This window comes from Atractosteus spatula, chromosome 6, assembly GCF_055471065.1.
Source record: "Atractosteus spatula isolate fAtrSpa1 chromosome 6, fAtrSpa1.hap1, whole genome shotgun sequence".
NCBI classification, from domain to species: domain Eukaryota; kingdom Metazoa; phylum Chordata; class Actinopteri; order Semionotiformes; family Lepisosteidae; genus Atractosteus; species Atractosteus spatula.
In genome coordinates, this window is record NC_142711.1 from 15859075 (window position 1) to 15878290 (window position 19216).

At 49.6% G+C, this 19216-nt stretch overlaps 2 protein-coding genes across 2 annotated transcripts; both read left to right on the plus strand.

Moving 5' to 3' along the window:
* Nucleotides 1-34: 34 nt before the first annotated feature.
* On the plus strand, nt 35-8042 carry LOC148832291 (uncharacterized). The gene is made up of 5 exons (XM_088918114.1): nt 35-111; nt 2066-2400; nt 2769-4679; nt 5255-6183; nt 7185-8042. Exons 1-5 carry the CDS (start codon nt 35-37, stop codon nt 8040-8042), a joined length of 4110 nt encoding a protein of 1369 aa, XP_088774240.1.
* On the plus strand, nt 8023-18816 carry LOC148832292 (ecto-ADP-ribosyltransferase 5-like). The gene is made up of 6 exons (XM_088919504.1): nt 8023-8317; nt 13479-13579; nt 14485-14573; nt 15821-16569; nt 17385-17540; nt 17840-18816. Exons 3-6 carry the CDS (start codon nt 14508-14510, stop codon nt 17850-17852), a joined length of 984 nt encoding a protein of 327 aa, XP_088775630.1. The 5' UTR covers nt 8023-8317; nt 13479-13579; nt 14485-14507; the 3' UTR covers nt 17853-18816.
* Nucleotides 18817-19216: the final 400 nt, after the last annotated feature.

Genomic DNA, 19216 nt, shown 5'->3' on the forward strand with positions numbered 1-19216 from the left:
GATACGATCATTACTTACTGCGTGCGACTAACCAATGAGAGTTGGCCTGTATTTTAAACATGTGAGAGAGTTTTGCTTATGTGGAAAATGTTTGGTTGTCTGTTGTAAGCGGTGAGTATAAATCTCCGTTGTTTCTATAAATATCCTCGGTAACCATCGCTGTTTGGGTTGGGGGTGCGGCAGAAAACATTTGAGAAACTCCGGTGTCACAGGAAGGCTGTATTTTGTTTTAAACACGCGTTTTTAACTTGTTTGGATCTTCATCCGGTTTGATTCAGGCAGGAGTGTAGCATTCCCTCTTGGACTTACGCGGGATCAAACGTTTAAATCGCGTTAAATACAGCAGACGCAGGAGGCGGTTGTCAATAGAGATTAAGCAGATGCGCACCTTACCTGTTCATTGAACGGTATCTTTTAAACCACGCAGGCTGGCACTTTCAACGCGTTGTGGTGAATGTAGTATCCCAATTCCACCGTAAGAAAGGCGAGTTTATGGCTGATGATGCCCGTGCAGACTCCACAATAAACTTCGCCAGGTTTGAAAATTAAACGTGTTTTATTCACGTTCACTTTGTTTTAGTCAACAAACAAAGAGAAGTTTTGCACAATGCCAAAACTGTTCCTCAAAGCTCGAGTAAACTACACAAGCACATCAGAACCGTTGCGCTCTCATTTCCTCTCAGTTTTTTGAAAACTAAAACTTCCAGAATTTACATTAATGAACATCGGCGATTGGCCGTCTTCAAGGCATACGCGCACTTGACGTAAACAAAACAACGTGGTTTTCAAATAGTGAAACATCAACATATTTACAGGATTATTTTTAAGGGAATAAAACCAAATTAAAACATCACATGGCTCCTACAGTGAAGATCTCTTAAGCTCAGAGGTGTTCAGTGTAATAGAGGTGTACCCGTCGACTTTAAGAGCTGCAAGAGTGTCTGTACTTCCCAAAGGAGACAGGGTTTTGTAGTGACACGGAGCGTGCATGTCACCCGTCCCTTCGTATACTTTGGTTTCTTCTCAGGTTTGTCACAAGATGCACAGATGTACAGTTTGACCAAGATAAGCGACCGGCTTGATCAGCTCTGGTCCCAGCCGAGCTGTGTCAGTAACGGCCGGGTGTATCGGAAAACGGCTGATGCCTACACCGTGCATTTATCTCTCGGATGCGGCTTGAAACGTGCCCGCCTGGTAGTCAGTTAATTGGTCACCGGAATCGTCTAGTTGGCGCCGTTGCTGTGAAGGAGTGTCTAAGGGCTCAAAGCTGTACTCATTCGCACAAGGATGCTCACCGTTACGCCATGATGTTGAGTAAAAAAAAACTACGTATTTATTAAAGAGGGACATTACCATGCACTTGGGGTACGTGGTTAATAAAGGCAGTTTTTTATCATTCCGTTTCTCCCAGTTTCCAGTGTGTTTCGCAGTCCGAGGTAAGGCGTGTGAGAGGAGTGTCTCTCTCCGGGGGGCGCTGTCCGCTCGTGTGTCTGGGGACTGCAGGAGTACAGGGGGCTGTCACCCGGGGTAGCTGGACGAAGAGGAAAACTTCCGTCTCTCATGTCGTGCGTGTCTGTTCGTTCCCCCACCAGGACCCCCTGGTCGAGGGGTCCCTGCTCCTCCTCGGTGTGGCTGCTCTGGGCTTCCCCCTTCACTCTCAGACCCTGCAGTCGGTTAATAAAAATCAACTTTATTTTATATAGTGCCTTTAAAGGTGGCTTCTCAAAGCGCTTTACAGAATGAGAACAACAATAAATAAGAAGACTACAACAATAAATAAGAAGAATACACAAGATAAAACACAATTTCAATACACAGAGGAGACCGTGGATGGTGGTACTAGGAAAAGCAGAGGGGTGAAGAGTTGAACCAGTTCAGTAAAGGCTTGTCTGAGGAAGATAATAATCTGGTTAATAATCAGGTATTACAAATGCAGACAACTGTCCTTCCAAAGTGGATTACATTCCCAAGCTCCGCTTTAAAATCTGCTGGAGGAGACTTCCTCCTCTCACGTGACCCCTGACCCCCTCTCTCACGTCCAGCGCCCTTTCCTCTTCTCTTCCAGGTGTGCCAGCCTGGGAGGAGAGACGGGGTGGCACGGGGTGGCACCGACACAAATGGAGTCTGTGCACTTCTGCCAGACCTCGGCCCCCCCGATCAGGTGGGTGGTGTCGGAGAACGGGGAGCTGCGGATTGAGGCCGACCCCGGGGGAGGCGGGGGAAGAGAAGGGGTAGCCCTGCCCAGGTGCCCTCCCAATCCTGCCTCCGCTCCTGTCCCAGGCCGCCTCAGCGGGCTGACGGCCACCCCCAGCAGGACCCCTGCAGTTCGGACGGTACCGAAGCAAGTCGCCTCCCCCATCCCGCGAGCCCTGCAGCTGCCCAGCACGTGCTTCTCCAGAGGTGACTGTCTCACAGCAGGGCTGTTCTCAGTCCTCCTCTTCCCTCTCATGCTCCATCTCTGCCTCAATAATAAATGAGAAATGCCTGTTGTGTTTTTTATTTCTGCTCGTCACTTTTCTCTCTCTAACTCCTGCTCTCCTTTCAGACCTAAGAATTTCTCATCCCCGAATGCCATTGGGGTGAAGTCTCTCCTGTGTCTCCACCTCTGAACTTGCATTCCTTTCCGTCTTTGTCTCCTCTTGTCCTCCCTCCCCTCTCCCTTCCCCTGGTTTCTGACTCTGGCTTTCCCACTTGCCTGTTGCTCTTTCTTGTCTCCTCTCTCTGCTCTTCCTCTGGCTCACCCAGCCTTCCTCTTCCTCTCCTCATAGGGGATCCTGCTGCACTTGGAAACCTCAGATCAAGCTCTGGCTTGGCCAAAACCGAGATGCACCCGCAACCTCCCCTGCCTCTCCCTTCTGCCCTGGCTGTAGCTGTAGCCCACTCTGAGAGGGGGTCCTTGCCATACCAGGCTCTTCAGGGCAAAGGTCAGCCGGAGGTTGGGGAGACGATGCTGGTGCAAATCAAGGAAGAGGGAATTAAGAAGGAAAGTGGGGAGCTGGAGTGTGCCCTACAGAGGGAGGAACATCCAGAATTGGAATTGGGCTCTGTCAAGGAAGAGGAGGAGGGAGAAGGACAGCTGTTTTCCAATTCCCTCCAGGTGCCCAAGAAAGAGGAGGAGGGTTTCAGACCAATCCAGGACCCTGCCTGTATCACTCCAGTAGGGGGCGCTGTGGAACAGGTTTTTCCCACCCAGACCTCTGCCCAGCCAGAGATCCGGCATGTACCTCCCCAAGCCACAATTCCTGACGTTGGACCACGCTTCCCTTTAGTTATCCACTATGTCCGGATTCTGAATAAACGCTCTGTGTCTTCCAGCAAAGACTCTGTTCAGCCTGGACCCAGACCTGCGGGACACAGCTCTGCCTCTCGACAATCTGCTTTCAGGAGCAGAGAAGCATGTAACCCTAATCCTGTTAATGTCCCTTGCTTACCTGGTGCAGATTTATCCCAGGGGAGCTCAAAGCAGCCACTTCCAGAATCTTCCCAAACTAGAGGTGAAATCTCCTGTCCATCACCGGGAGATCTGCTGGCTCCTCGGACAGGGAGCGTGTCCGACAAGCAGAGGGGTGACCCTGAGATTGATGCTTGCTTTGAAGAGCCAGATGGGAGCTGCATGGAGACCCCACAGCTGGGCTGGGTTCCAGGTGTTGGTGTAACTGTGACCTTGCTTAGCTCAAAAGGTGTACCAGGACAAAAGAACTCCACTACCGCTCCTGTCTCACACCCCAGCAACGCAAGCAGGATGTTAAAACATGCGAAGTCCTCTCTGAATTGTGATGCTGAGTGTGCTGCGTCAGTCAACGGAATTGAAAGGATCTGTAGATCACAGTTGGATTACAGGTTCAGCAGCTCTGCACCTGCCACAGAGGTCTGGGGTTTTCTAGGTGCCTCTTCTGGGGATGATGGCAATCCACAAGAGGAGAGCACCGGAGTCTCACCCTCCAGGATAAACAACGGCAAAGGGTCTGGTCACGAGGTTGGCTCGGAATTGGAGGAATGTTCCACTTCCAACTCTAACCCGGACTCTGGGCCGGACGACGGGGGCCCGAATACCGGAGAGAGGGAAGGGCCGAATCTCCCAAAATCGGCATCTCGGAATGACCACCTCAGAGGGAGGAATGATCCATTGTCCAAAGCCCTCCTTCCTAGTGGAGCTGCTGCTCCTCTGCAATCTGCCCCAAACAATCGGCGAGAGGAGCGAGTGCCAACTGGTTGGGTCAGCAAGATGGCCAGAAAACAAGGGCCTGATGTAGCCCTGACTTCAGAAAGAGGTAACAGTGGGATCATCCATTCGGAGCAGATGGCTCCCATCAAGATAGAAACACAGGGTCCTGACTCTAACAGCCATTGGATCCCTGATACCCCAGAAGCTGCAAGGCTAAAGTTGGACAACAAGATGGAGGATGAGGTTTCCCAAGGGGAAACGGGGGGTGTAGACCACAGAGTCACCCCAAAGACTGAGGATGTGAGCTTTTCCAGAGAGGTGAAAGAAGGTTGCCAGGCTGCACAAGAGATTGATAGGGGTGCACTACTGCCAGTGGAAAGTGGGGAGACCAGGGAACCCCCAATGAAAAAGGAGGATGAGGTTGACCAGGATGTTGGCGAGAACCCTTCAGCTATCGTGGCACAGGCTAAGCACAGCGAAACAGGAACCCCGATCACAAGTGCTGCAGCTACAGGTAGGTCACGATTAGACAGTCCTGAGTTTAGCCAACCTGAAACTTGCGTCCTGTTCAGAGTGTGAACTGACACAGTTAATCCGACCCATTTCCCAGAAGGGTATTCCATCTGGGAAATGGGTCGGATTGCCTGTGTCAGTTCACACTCTGAACAGGACGTAAGTTTCAGGTTGGCTAAACTCACACATGTATCTGAGCAAAGCTGTGTTTTCAGGTCTCCTGCAGACAGCAAACCCTCTCTACGGCCTGCAATTAGCATAATCAGAGGAAGATTAGACTGCTCTGCAGTGAGAGTGTGTTTGTACAGAATGCAGCATACAATTCCACCAACAGAAATAATTAAATCTAGAAAAGTAGCTGTTTTAGTGTTTGTTCGTGGAGCTGGCCTTAGTAATCATAGATGTAGACAGACATTCAGGGGGGCTGTCACTTTCCCTCTTACAGAAGGGACTCTCTGTGGAGGGCTGCGTGTGTCGGAGCTCCTGCTGGCCGAGAGAATGAGCTGTGAAAACTGTTCTGGCTTCTTGTGCGTGGGACTCTGTTCTCGTGCTTCCTCCCTGTTGCTCTGTCCACAGCTCCGAAGACTTCCACGCCCGGCTTGCCTCTCACCTGCCCTCTCTGCAACGAGGGCCTCTGCGGAGACGCAGAGCTCCCCCGGCACCAGAGGAACTGCCGCAGGCAGCAGCTGCGTGCCGAAACCCGACGCGCCCGCCCCGTCGTCACCCGCCAGGCCACTCACGCCAAGACCAAACAGGAACCCACCACCCCCACGACTTCCCCTCCGCTCGGCAGGCTGGCGTCTCGGGCCCGCGGGCGGTGCAGCGCCACCTTCCGGACGCCGGCACCTCTGAAGAAGCCCAGGCACGGGCCTGAGGAAGGGCGAGGGAGTGAGAGGGAAGAGGGAGGAGCAGCTGGTGCAGAGGCGGTGGGACGAAGAGGGGATGAGGAGAGGCCGGGAGAGGAGAGGAAGGATGGAGGAACAGAGGCAGGAAAGCAGGGACTTGCCCTGCACTGCTGCCCTCAGTGCCCCAAAACATTCCACGACTTCAGGTTGTTCCAGAGGCACCTGATGGTCCACGGAGATTTGGCAGTGGCGTCGGGAGATGAGGAGAGCGCAAAGGGCACCTGGAAGCGACCGTACCGTCGTGCCGACAGCCCAAACACCTTCCTGCATGCCGCCTCACTGGACAGGCACGCTCTCCTCCGCGCAGGGAAGCAGCCCTTCGCCTGCGAGGCCTGCGGACGGCACTTCCGGGAGGCCGCCCACCTCCGGATGCACCAGAAGTCCCACCCAGGAGGGGCGGAGACAGCGGGCGCGGAGGGCGGCGGCCGGCTGGGGGCAGGGCCTGCGTTTCCCCACTGCTGCGATCAGTGCGGGAAGGTCTTCCGCAGGGCCAGACATCTGTACCGCCACATGAAGATTCACACCGGGCACAAGCCTTGCGTCTGCTCCGAGTGCGGGAAGAGATTCCGGGACTCCGAGCGCCTGCGGCGGCACGAACGGGTGAGATGTTCTCTGTTGTCGTGCTCCATCGTCACGTGCAGAATGTGCGATTGCCCTCGTATACGGAGTTCGAATGTGAAGTGTCATTGTCTTGTGTGCACATAGGCGTTCCTTTTTATATTTTCGTAAGAATGTGGAGTAAAAACGCTATGACTGACCTGAAGCAGAGGCCTGTCACTCTGTTAGCATGATTCGAACGAGACGTCGTTGGCATATTACATACGGGCTGTGGGCATGGGTGATATGAGGACATGTAAATGAGTTTGAATTGCTCTTCGACTATGTTTTGACTCCAGTAATATGGTGCTGAAACGGCTAGTAATTAATATTATATCGGTGAGTTAAAGAATGAATGTAGTTCATGCTTTAATTTTCCTGTAGTTATTGCAAATTTATTATTGGGAGGGGCCTGTGCTGGATACATTAATAATAATATCACTAAACAGTCTACCGTGGACTAAACAACTCATTATAGACCATTAAAGACTTATATAAATCCTTCAAATTCCATTTTAAAGATTTTGGTGAGTGTTTGAATATAAATCTGTTGTAATGTTTTCTTGGAATAACAGTTAACATTCCTGATCTGTTTTATGCGCTCGAGTCTTGTCTAACACGGTAAGTAAAAAGTTGCCACACAATTATACGGATTTAAAGGCAATCAAATGACTGAAAGTGAAATGACTGCATTTCCTGTATATTCCAAAGACGAAAAATGAATTGAACTAAAACCTTTATATAGTTTTATAGAACGAAATTGATCAGTTAATTAATTTAATTCATTAAACTGGCAGACAAAAATATGACTAAAACTAGTTCAGTTTCGGTCAACAAAAAGTGTGTGACTAAAACCTGACTATATCCCGTACACATTTCAGTGGACCTGACTAATACGATGACTAAAACGCAAAAACCGAAGACACTGAATTAACGCTGTGTGCCTGCGTCGCGGGCGCGGTATTCTGTGCCCTGTGCGCTCTCTCTCTCTTTCTCCCCCGCAGGTGCACACGGGCGAGACCCCCTACCCCTGCCCCGACTGCGGCAAGCGCTTCCGCTTCTCGGGCGACATGCGCAAGCACCAGCGCATCCACACGGGGGCGCTGCCCTACCAGTGCCCCCAGTGCAGCCGCCGCTTCCGCGACTCCAGCACGCTGAAGAAGCACCAGCTGACCCACTCGGGCCGCGCCCCCTTCCAGTGCCCCGACTGCGGCAAGCGCTTCAGCCAGGTAGGCAACCTCAAGCGGCACCGGCGGACCCACAGCGGCGAGGCGCCCTACCGCTGCCCCGACTGCGGCAAGGGCTTCAACCACGCCGACAACCTCAAGCGCCACGGCCGGGTGCACACGCCCGACGCCCTGCACCCCTGCCCCGACTGCGGCACCAAGTTCCGCAGCCTCTCCAAAGTGCGCGCCCACCGCAAGAGCCACGCCCAGCCGAAGTCCCTGGACTGCCCCCACTGCGGCAAAACCTTTCGGCGCTCTGGGGATCTGCGCAAGCACCAGCTGGTGCACAGCGGGGAGCGGCCCTTCGCCTGCACCACCTGCCCCAAGAGGTTCGGCCACCTGGGCAACCTGAAGAAGCACCTGCTCATCCACACGGGGGCGCTGCCCTTCAGCTGCCCGGATTGCCACCGCGGCTTCAATCAGCTGGGCAACATGAAGAAGCACCGGCGCACGCACCAGCGCGGCATGGCCAGGGCGGGGGTGGAGGAAGCAAGGGCTGCAGAGGCGGGGGCGGGGCCAGAGGAGGCGAGGGCGGCGGAGGCGGGGCCGGAGGAGGCGAGGGCGGCGGAGGCGGGGCCGGAGGAGGTGAGGGCGGCAGAGGCGGGGCCAGAGGAGGCAGGGGCGGGCGCCGAATGAGATGGCGCAGGCCGGAGCAGACGTGACTTTGAGGCGTTCGGCTGCGGTTGGCCAGCAGGCGGCGCTCAGCTGCCTCTCTCCCCGGTTTATTCAAACCCAGAACCCCACTGTTTCCCAAAGTGACAGGATGTGGAAGCACAAGCAGAAAACTGGCATGTTGGGAGTAACACTGACACCGTTCTCACTGACTGGAAGTGAATTTGGTTCTTCAGGTGCTCTACAGCAGAACCTGTAAGAGTTTGTCGTTACCGCCTTCGGTGAGGCTTGTCTTGCAGGTAAAGAAGGAAATTCCTTTCTTTTTAAAGAAGGAAATGATGCATTGATCATTAAACACGAAATCCCATTGGACATTTGCACAGAGTTTCAGACACCTGTGTGTTGTCATGCCATGTCTGCCCCCTCTGCTTAGTTTTTTCAGTGTTTAATGGAATAAAACCACTTTTATGGAACTCTTTTCTTTGTAGTAAAGACATTTGACAAGCAGGGTAGTGGATGTGTCATACTTACAGCTTACAGTTTTTTTACAACATACTCTCATGTGGAGCAAGTCCCACAGATAAAACTCACTTGAGTTGATATAATTTGTTCATGTGACAGGTGCGGCTCTGCTCTGCCCCCTGCTGGGCGGTCACAGTCGCTCATAGGCCTAGAGACAGAGGCGAACTCCTCGTTGTGAAATGACCAAGTTCTCTGCGCGGTTCAGGTTTCAAGGGAGGGGTGATGTTACTTTTGGTAAAAGGCTCTGTACTCTGATCCTGTTGTATTCGTTGAGTGTTGTTTCTCAAAAGTCATCAAAATCAGGAATTTCAAGGTTAGTGTGATCTAAAAAGTAATTAAATATTCCCTTAATTAAGGGAATCGGCCTCAAATACTTTAGTTTCATATTATTACAAATAGGGAGTTATGGACATGGAAAAAAGTAGAGCATGATTAATAATAATTAAATGAAATGGTTATTACCCGCACATGTCAGAAGCATGCCAAAAATATACCTGAGCAGTTCCTACAGCCTGAGGTGCCTGACTCATCCTGGTGAAAGAGTAAGAAATGAATTGCAAACTGGGATAAACAAATGCAAACACAAACTAAAGAACACACAATGTTCCTCACAATGTTCCTCATACAACATAAACATCATGCCTTAACAAGCCAAGAGAGATAATCCTGCTTTCTTAATTGAATCAGATGACCTAGAGCTAAATCTCCCTTCCTATAAATCTGGAATCTCCCAATTGAATGGGAATTCATCTCAGTTCTGAAAATGTATTGCTAACCCTGGAGAGAATGTCCTACACCTGAGGATTCCACAATAATGGAAATCTGAGTTTCCTAAAATAACAAAACAGCAAGCTGTTTTAAAAGTTGCAAATACGTAGCTAGAATTTGGTTTTTAAGGTTGATCCTAACAAGGTCCTCTGGCCCGACCTCTCTGTTTCCTTCCTGCTTTTTTCCTCTCTGTCTCTGGTTGTCTCTTTTTTCAGTGTGTGAATGTTCACTCTTGTCATGATTAGAGTAATTCCCTCAAGAAGCCCTTTGTTTTTACTGGTTGTGCAGCTGGGTAAACGATCCATTGTTTTTAGACTCTGAGAGTTTGTAACTATTAATACGGTTCTTTGTTGTTTGTTTTCAAGGGGTTACCTAGATTAATTTCCCAGTTCATTATAATCTCTTGAGTGCCTTACAATAGTAGTCACCCCCTTACTCCATTGTGTTGAACTACAAATGAAATGCCAACTTTTGTTAAAATGCCTATTTTTAACCAAAACGGGAACACTCAGAGTGCCACTTTTATGGATGAAAAGACAATTAGAAATTAGAATCTAAATGCAAAGCAGATTCTCCATTACCTATAAAGCACTTTGAGCGGAGTGTCCAGAAAAGTGCTACATAAGTGTAATTATTATTATAGCAATTACTATTATTAATCAATCATTTATTAATTATTCCATCATTTATTAGGTCAGTTGCTGATGATTTGGAGAGACCAATAACATCAAAGGAGATCCGATCAGAGTTATTACAACTAAAACGGAAAAAAAGGAATCAGAAAATTAACTGAATCTCATTGAATATGTGTCAGAATGTGAGTGTGGTTTTCTCTAAACTTCCTTTGTGGCTGTGCCTACAGACATTTCCATTACCTGGGCTGGCGTCAGTCTGCACTGAGCTTGTTCGTGTCTAGGTGTTGCACAGGGCTGTGATAATGTACAGCGACTGAGACTGAGCTGCACTTGTGTGATCTCTTACTGGATGGAAGGATACAAAGGTTGAATTGAGCTGTATTTGTGTGATTTTGCTGTACACCTAAATGGCACAGTGTACATGAATGTAACAAAAGGTTACAAATGATGATGAGAAGGTCCGAACAGCTCAGATTTCATTTCATCTGACCATAAGATAAAGTTTCAGTTGTTGTTCCAATGATGTTGGTCAATTTTGAGTCAACTCCTTTTGTGGTTTGTCCCCAGAGGTTTATTCTTTGTAGTCCAGCTCTGGATATCACATTCATGCAGGCAGTTTGAATGGTTAATTTCAACACTTTGTATCCTAAAGATCCCAGTTGTGAGATGAAGCTGAAGGGAATGAAGTACACTGACAGGCTGAAGGACCTGAGTCTCTTTAGTCTGAAGGGAGTGTCCCACACTGACAAGCTGAAGGAACTGAGTCTTTTTAGTCTTAGAGAGGACCTAGCACAACTATTCAAAAGGCAAAGAACCACAAGTGAAAACTGCTGGAAAGTACAGTTAAATGAGAAAAGGAAGCACAAAACAAACACGTTAAAGGGGCAAAAATGTTTGACTATCACTGTGCTAGTGCAGGACTGTCATAAAACCTTTTGACCACTAGAGGGAGCACATTACCAAGTCTTAAGATTGGTTGAAAATGCGAGGAAGACATTCCTCAATGTGTCCCTTTAAAACAACAACAGTTGAGTTAAAGTAAAATAAAATTAAAACAATGAATCCTTTAAAATGCTAACAGGCAGACAGCCTGCTTATTGCTGTAACCTGACCTGCTGGCAAGAACAATATTCATTCTCCCTAGCGATTGGTAATTATACACAGGTGGAACAGATCTTCCTTTAACAAGCATTGTCACAGCAACAAACACAGCTGATTGGCATGCGGAGTAGAGACTGTCAGTTGCTGTGGTGTTTCTAGTGCGATGTCCAACACATTGGTGGGAACCAGTGTGATAAATTCACAACATAAAATAGAATGATAAAATGATATGGCCAGCAGCCATATCATCCTGCATCTCACAACTGGCAACCAACTGAAACTCAGCAGGTGTGAGCCTGGCCAGTACCTGGAGGGTGAGACCTCCTGGGAAAAACTAAGGTTGCCAGCAGGGGGTGTTCACCCTGTGGTCTTTGTGGGTCCTAATACCCCATTGTAATTAAGGGGACACTATACTGTAAAAGAAGGCGCCATTCTTTGGATGAGACGTTAAACCGAGGTCCTGTCTCTGTCTGTGGTCATTAGAAATCCCAGTGTGTTTCTCGAAAAGAGAAGGGGTGTTACCTCGGTGTCCTGGTCAAGTTTCCCCCTGACCTTTACCAATCATGTCCTTCTAACAATCCCTGTCTCTGAACTGGCTTCATCACTCTGTTCTCCTCCCCACTGAGAGCTGGTGTGTGGTGAGAGTACTGGAGCACTATGGCTGCCATTGCATCATCCAGGTGGGGCTGCACACTGGTGGTGATGGAAGTGTAAGGAGTACATTGTACAATAAGAGCAGATGTTATTTATCAACAGACAATCATGCAATAACATATTAAGTTCACCTCTCTGTCTTCGCTCTAGAAATCACTCTGCACTGCACAGCACTGGAGTGGAGACTCCACTCCAGGTCTTATCAACTGCAGAGTGTGCGTGACCCATGCACAGTACCTATTAAGCCTGTTACCTTGTTTCAAAAGCACAATACACATAGAAATCAGTAGAGTTAAAAAATCACAAAGCCTAATCAACGCAGTGTGTAACAGAGCCGGCAGCCTGTAAAACCTAGACTGGATCACTTTTAGGGAATCTGAGTTGCAGGCATTTCTAAAGCATTTTTCACCACATTTCAAATGATGTTAAAGTGTGTGAGAGAAAACTCAACATGTCCATGCCTCCGTAGTTAGTTCACTACTGACCTGAAGGAGAGACAAACATGCTTCTGTTCTGCAGAAGTGTGGTTTTCTGAACAAACAGCTCTCAGCCTCTTTCAAAGCCTGAGGTTTCCATCAACTCACCCATCTGCACCACACTGCTGAGACACGCTGGCAGGGACTCTTCACCAAAAGAGTGGTGAAGCTGAAAGGAACCTACACACATAATGAAAGATCACGTATACAGAAGCATTAAGACCTGGTTGATGGTAAAACTGTGAAGAGGAACTTGTAAGTTTTAATTCCGCTTTGAAAAAAAGAAAGATGGATTGTTTTTGGCTGAAGAGCCTCTTTGGGTGTGAGGAAGAGAGAAGAAGGAAGCAGGAATGTAAGGCATATGAGAGCAGAGAACAGCGTAGGAGAGAAATTACACACAGATGAAAAATAGGGCATTCAGCACGTCAAGCCTGTTGTTATTAGCTAATTAATCTGAGGATCCATTTCTTGAAAGAAGCCAGGGTATCGACTTCAACAACTGGATAACGTCTTCCAGATGTCCTTTAATACAGCCTTTCTGATCATTGTGAACTAATTTGGACCATCTAGCCAATGTGATCGCACCTTAGCATACATCCTAGTATCTGAGTAAATCAGTGAGATAGGCTGACAATACCCATATAACATGCATCTACAGTAACAACAGTATTAGCTTCTCACCAGTAATACAAAACTGTCTTTAGTTTTCATATCCTGCACACAACACTGCAATTTAGCATGTAATAAATTCAACAAGGAGCAAGGAACAGTTTCAAGTGGCAAGTCAACAGCAATGGAATAAGCAGAGGTTAATTCTACAACGTAAAGAAGAATTGGGAAGTTTCAACTGTTGACCCTCTTAAGGTGTGAAGGAGAGAGGATGATAGCAGGGATATAAATCTATGAGGGAGAAAAATAATAGGTAATAGGAATATAAATAAAGAGAAAATAACTTTTCAGAATCCACTCTGTATCATTTTCAGTGCTCAGCATTTTAAGACCTTATTAACTGACCAAGTCTTGGTTAAAAGATAGGCCTGCAGATGCTTTTGTCCAGAAGCCTCCACTATGTGAGATGCTATCTGCTCTCACTACGGCCACATCATTTCACAATAACTGTGATGGGGAAGAAGGCAAACCAGAGACCTGACAAGATCGGAGGCCAAAAAAACATGTATTTCAAGATAAAATTAATTTCTTGGTAACATCTCCTTATAAGGCAGGAATGAGATGCCAAACACTGGACCAATATAAATGCTGCCGTGCTGACCTCAGCTGAACTCACTCTCCTCTCTGTGCTCAAGAGGTTCTGGGGTTTCGCTGTCTCTGCCTGGACTGTGCTGGGGCACACGGAAATCAAACAGGAAAGACTCTGGAAGAGTGACTCACCTGACTCCTGCTCTTGGTGAGTAAGAGCTGCAGCTGAGCTCTGGGGCTGCCTCCATATCAAACCAGGAGGAGAGCAGACAGGACCTGGGCTATAGACTCTGTAGTCCCCTGGGGCCAGTCTGGTGTCCCCTGGGGGCAGTCTGGGGTGAGCTGGGCTATAGACTCTGTAGTCCCCTGGAGCCAGTCTGGTGTCCCCTGGGGGCAGTCTGGGGTGAGCTGGGCTATAGACTCTGTAGTCCCCTGGGGCCAGTCTGGGGTGATCTGGGCTATAGACTCTGTAGTCCCCTGGGGCCAGTCTGGGGTGATCTGGGGTATAGACTCTGTAGTCCCCTGGGGCCAGTCTGGTGTCCCCTGGGGCCAGTCTGGGGTGATCTGGGCTATAGACTCTGTAGTCCCCTGGGGCCAGTCTGGTGTCCCCTGGGGGCAGTCTGGGGTGATCTGGGCTATAGACTCTGTAGTCCCCTGGGGCCAGTCTGGTGTCCCCTGGGGGCAGTCTGGGGTGATCTGGGCTATAGACTCTGTAGTCCCCTGGGGCCAGTCTGGTGTCCCCTGGGGGCAGTCTGGGGTGATCTGGGCTATAGACTCTGTAGTCCCCTGGGGCCAGTCTGGTGTCCCCTGGGGGCAGTCTGGGGTGATCTGGGCTATAGACTCTGTAGTCCCCTGGGGCCAGTCTGGTGTCCCCTGGGGGCAGTCTGGGGTGATCTGGGCTATAGACTCTGTAGTCCCCTGGGGCCAGTCTGGTGTCCCCTGGGGGCAGTCTGGGTGAGCTGGGCTATAGACTCTGTAGTCCCCTGGGGCCAGTCTGGTGTCCCCTGGGGCAGTCTGGGGTGATCTGGAAACCGGGCAGTCAGAGCGCATGCCTCTGGTGTGTTGAAAAAAAAAGTTTCACTGTTCTTCTGTTTGACTGCTTTAAACCTCCAGGTTGACGAGCTCGTGAGGCTGACATGGAGACGATCCTGCTGAGGGCGCTGGCTGTGCTCCTGCTGGCTGTGGCTGCGGAGCCCAGAGAGGTACTTTGGTTCCGTTTCATTCTGGGTCTGGGATTTGGTTCTGGTTTTCCCTGGGTTTAGGATTCACCACAGATTCTCTCACTGAAACCGTGAAAGTCACACATCAGCTCTGCGAACAGGTTAAAGAGCATTTGATCCTGCCTTAGGCAGTACACAGCTTTTTCCTGGCAAAGCCTCTTCTAATGGCACTGTAGCCCATCCCTTCCAGTAGGTCTGCCTGGAGGGCCACGAGTGTCAGTGAAGTGAGCCCAGGGTTCATCATCATGGTCTTCTCTCCAGATTCCCACCCGTGCGGTCCTGTTGCACACACTCCATGGTTTGTACCTGAAGTCAGAGGGAATAACTATCCATTAGTAGCTATAGTGTAACTCGGAACAATTTCTATTGGTTTATCCGGAAATTTCTGCACAAACCTTTTCGGGAAAATTAAATTTTCCTGCACACGAATGTTAAGACAGGAAATGCAATCTTCTCTTGTCTGACAGAAGCTCAACTGAAGCAATAGTTGCTTTCATCATTTACTTTTGTAATCTACGTGACAAATGAGAGCTCCATGATGTTGCCCCCCTACAACAGCACAAATACCGCAGCCGGTCTCACTCGTTAGTCCAAAACGACTTAGCCGGCATTTCATAATCCTTGGTAACGAGCTGTGCCAGACAGCATGACCTCGGTTCCAGGTGAGAATCAGCTGCGTAGCAATGACAATTCAGACCACATGATTCTACCATCCGAGCACAACTGCCAATGGCACAGCACAAACGCAGCAGCTAAGGAATGAGACTGGTTCCATCGTTTGTGCTATTTGTAGAGGGGCCAGTTTCATGGAGCTCAAAGACCCATCTGGTAATCTGCCTCTGCCCATTAACTATTCTTCACCATGACAACAGAGTAACTGAGAACCCGCAGAACCGACTTTCATCTTAAATACAGGATGACTGATCTTCAGACCTCCAGTTTAAACACAGAATTATCACACTGTGAACCACGCCGTACCCAGAATTCCACAGCTCGGGGAGCGGCCTAGCCTTTTCCACCAAAAGCCCAGTAACTTTGCGCTCGGAACCCAAAGGCTCTCCGGTGAGCAATGAGAGTGGCCGTGTTTCCCCCCCCGAGAGCCGTCGTCTCGGCCGAATCACAGGCGGGTTCCCCACAGAGCGAAGCGCGGGGCGGGGGTTTGAAGGTTTGAAGCGGGGTTGTAATCAGACCAATTCGTTCATCGGCCGCGACTCTTGTCCTCAACGCAGGATTCGGCTCTTGAGAAGGATGTCGTTGCCGAGTCACGGCTGTGCTGTGCGCAGGACTGGCTCGGGCCCGTGCGGCTGGACATGGCCCAGAGCTCCGTGGACGATCAGTACGCGGGCTGCCACAGGAAGATGCTGCAGGAAGTCACCAGGCCCGGGGGGCTGCTGCATCGAGAGAGGAACATGAACGCGGAGCTGAACGTGGCCTGGAATGCCGCGATCTACACGCACTACATTCCAGGGGCGACCGTCGAACACGCCAGGGCCCTCCGGGTGTACACCATGGAGAGGCCGCCAGTCTACCGCTCGTTCAACGCAGCCACCCGCAGCCGGGGAGGAAGCACGCACCTCTACCGGCTCCGCTACCACTACAAGGCCCTGCACTTCCTGCTGACGGACGCCCTGCGCTTGCTGAAGAGACTGCAGGGGCCGGGGTGCCGCGTGGTGTACCGCGGCACCAAGTTGAGGTTCCAGGTCACGCCCAATGGATACATTCGCTTTGGGAGCTTCACTTCCACCTCCGCGAGACCGCGCGTTGCCAAGAGATTCGGCCAGACGACCTTTTTCAGGATCACCACCTGCTACGGCGCGGACATCAGCGCCTTCTCCGCCTTCGCCAGCGAACAGGAGGTACTGATCCCGCCCTTCGAGATGTTCGCCGTGAAGTCGGTGTGGAAGACCGCCGCCGGGAAAACGGTCGTTCTGGTGTCCAGTGGGACCTTCAGCAATCTGAAGTGCTCTTTCTTCACCAGGTGAGCTAAAGTGTGCAATTTAATACCTTTGAGACACTGGATCACATAGACCACATGCTGGATCAAATTGAATACACACTGGATTACACCGACCAAACCACAGGCTTGATCACATGGACCACAGGCAAGATTACATTGACTGCACACAAAATCACCTAGACCACAGACTGCATACTGGATGATACAGACTACACGCTGTATCACATAGATCTCATACCGGATCACACAGACCACCTACTGGATTGCATAGACTGCACACAAGATCACATGGATCTCATGCTCAATCACGCAGACCATGTACTGGTTACTCTCGCCTGATGCTTCTTCTTCCTCCCATTTCCTCCTTGTTCTGTGTCTCCCCTGTTGTCCACATGCCTCTTTCTGTGTGTTGAATTTTTATTCTTTATTAAAATTAACCAGCATAATTCTCCAGATTCCTCCTGATCCTCTGCTCAGCTAGGTAAATGCCTTTAATTCTAATACCGTTCTTAAAGTTTATGATCTCTTAGGTTAACAACACAGTATTATAACATTATAGTACAGTGTAGTATAAAGTTTCGCATATTAGAAATCACAAAATTATACTGTATTGTTACAGTACAGAATAGTACACAGTATCTTTTGTAGTTTAACACAGTGTCTGAGTAGTAAAGTAAAGCAAAGTACAGAGTATCTGGGCTGGGCCCTCAGGGATAGAAAAGGAAGAGGACTCGCTGCCTCACTGCTGACTTGGGCCCTCAGGCTAGGGAAGGAAGAGGACTCTCTGACTCGCTGCCTCACTGACTCGCTGTCTCACTGCTGACTTGCGCCCTCAGGGGTAGGGAAGGAAGACGACTCACTGGCTCGCTGCCTGAGGACTGGGCTGGGCCCTCAGGGGTAGAGAAGGAAGAAGACTCGCTGACTCGCTGGGAGGTGCTGCCTCACTCCTGGGAGCTGGATCCTCGGGAGCCAGAGAGAAGCAGGATTAATGGGTAAGTTAGAATTGCTGAGAACAGTATGACTGTGGGCACCCTCTAACTCGTACTTCATGTGCCCCCCACTGGGGACCTGGATGGAAAAGCAACACGAAAGAAAGAGGAGGAGAAGGAAGATGGATGGAACTCAAAACATCAGATGTGAGTTTGAGTGTGGTTAGGGTTTAAGTAGAGAGAGATTATTAAATAACAGTATTATTACAGTACAGTGTCATCCAGAATATCACACATAAGAAATCTCAGCCTGCTTCACATATATTCACATATCCATGTTCTAACTGCTTCATTCACTTCAGGGTCGTGGGGTAGCTCATGATGTTTCCAGGCAAGCACCGGGCGCAAAGGAGAATACTCCTGGGATGGGACACCACTCCATTACGACATCAGCGTCCATCAGATCAGACTCCACTCCATTACGACATCAGCGTCCATCAGATCAGAGTCCACTCCATTACGACATCAGCATCCATCAGATCAGAGTCCACTCCATTACGACATCAGCGTCCATCGGATCAGAGTCCACTCCATTACGACATCAGCGTCCATCAGATCAGACTCCACTCCATTACGACATCAGCGTCCAGCAGATCAGAGTCCACTCCATTATGACATCAGCGTCCAGCAGATCAGAGTCCACTCCATTATGACATCAGCGTCCAGCAGATCAGAGTCCACTCCATTACGACATCAGCGTCCATCAGATCAGAGTCCACTCTTTTAAGACATCAGTGTCCAGCAGATCAGAGTCCACTCCATTACGACATCAGCGTCCAGCAGATCAGAGTCCACTCCATTACGACATCAGCGTCCATCAGATCAGAGTCCACTCTTTTAAGACATCAGCGTCCATCAGATCAGAGTCCACTCCTCTCTGACAGCCACAGAGAGGTGTGGACTCTGATCTGATGGACACAGCTGTGTCCAGTGTCCATCACAGCTTGTGTTTCAGAGCCTGTGTTCCCTCAGTCTGGTGGTGCGCTGCTCTGATAGAACACCGTGTGAAGGTGTGCTAGCGATTGATAAAACAAAGAGATCAACACACACAGCATTGAGTCGGTAGATGACACCCAGTAACATCTTGTCTATTTTCTGATGGGTTTTCTTTCATCACTGCATATACTGTAAGTGTCAACAGTGCAGATGGACGGAGAGTCTTGCTTGGAATAGTTAAATAGCTTTACAGGGAAATCTCTGCACAACTTTGGGATTTTCCTCTGTTCTTGCATCTCACTGCCCCAGCGCTTTGCTATTGTGCTCAGCAAGAAAAGCATGAATAAAAAACACTTATTAAAACCTGCTGTCTTGGTGTAATGAATGTCTTTCTCTTGTACTGCCAGGTCACAGAATCCGATCCCCACCCGAAGCTGTCAATGTGTGATGGGGACTGCCCCCTGAACTCCTTGAATTCCAGCCATTTCCTACCCACTTTATCCTATTCAGGGTCTCGGGGGACCAGAGCCTATCCCAGCAAGCAACGGGCACAAGACAGGGTACACCCTGGGCAGAACGTCAGTCCATCACAGGGCAGACACACACACTCAGACCAGGGCCAGTTTTCCCAGAAGCCTATTAACCTCCCAGTATGTCCTATCTCTAGAGGAGAAACTGGAGCACTTGAGGAAACCCAGGAAGAACATCCATACTGTCCTTCTTTGAATCCCTTGCTTCAAAAT

What these genes read in the sequence shown, in the direction of transcription:
- LOC148832291 (XM_088918114.1), top strand. Translation starts at nt 35, where the DNA reads ATGAGAGTTGGCCTGTATTTTAAACATGTGAGAGAGTTTTGCTTATGT. An exon ending in CACAAGTGCTGCAGCTACAG is followed by an intron (nt 4,680 to 5,254) that starts GTAGGTCACGAT and finishes CTCTGTCCACAG; the next exon opens with CTCCGAAGACTTCCACGCCC. An exon ending in GCCTGCGGCGGCACGAACGG is followed by an intron (nt 6,184 to 7,184) that starts GTGAGATGTTCT and finishes TCTCCCCCGCAG; the next exon opens with GTGCACACGGGCGAGACCCC.
- LOC148832292 (XM_088919504.1), top strand. Translation starts at nt 14,508, where the DNA reads ATGGAGACGATCCTGCTGAGGGCGCTGGCTGTGCTCCTGCTGGCTGTG. An exon ending in TGGCTGCGGAGCCCAGAGAG is followed by an intron (nt 14,574 to 15,820) that starts GTACTTTGGTTC and finishes TCCTCAACGCAG; the next exon opens with GATTCGGCTCTTGAGAAGGA. An exon ending in AAGTGCTCTTTCTTCACCAG is followed by an intron (nt 16,570 to 17,384) that starts GTGAGCTAAAGT and finishes TTGCGCCCTCAG; the next exon opens with GGGTAGGGAAGGAAGACGAC.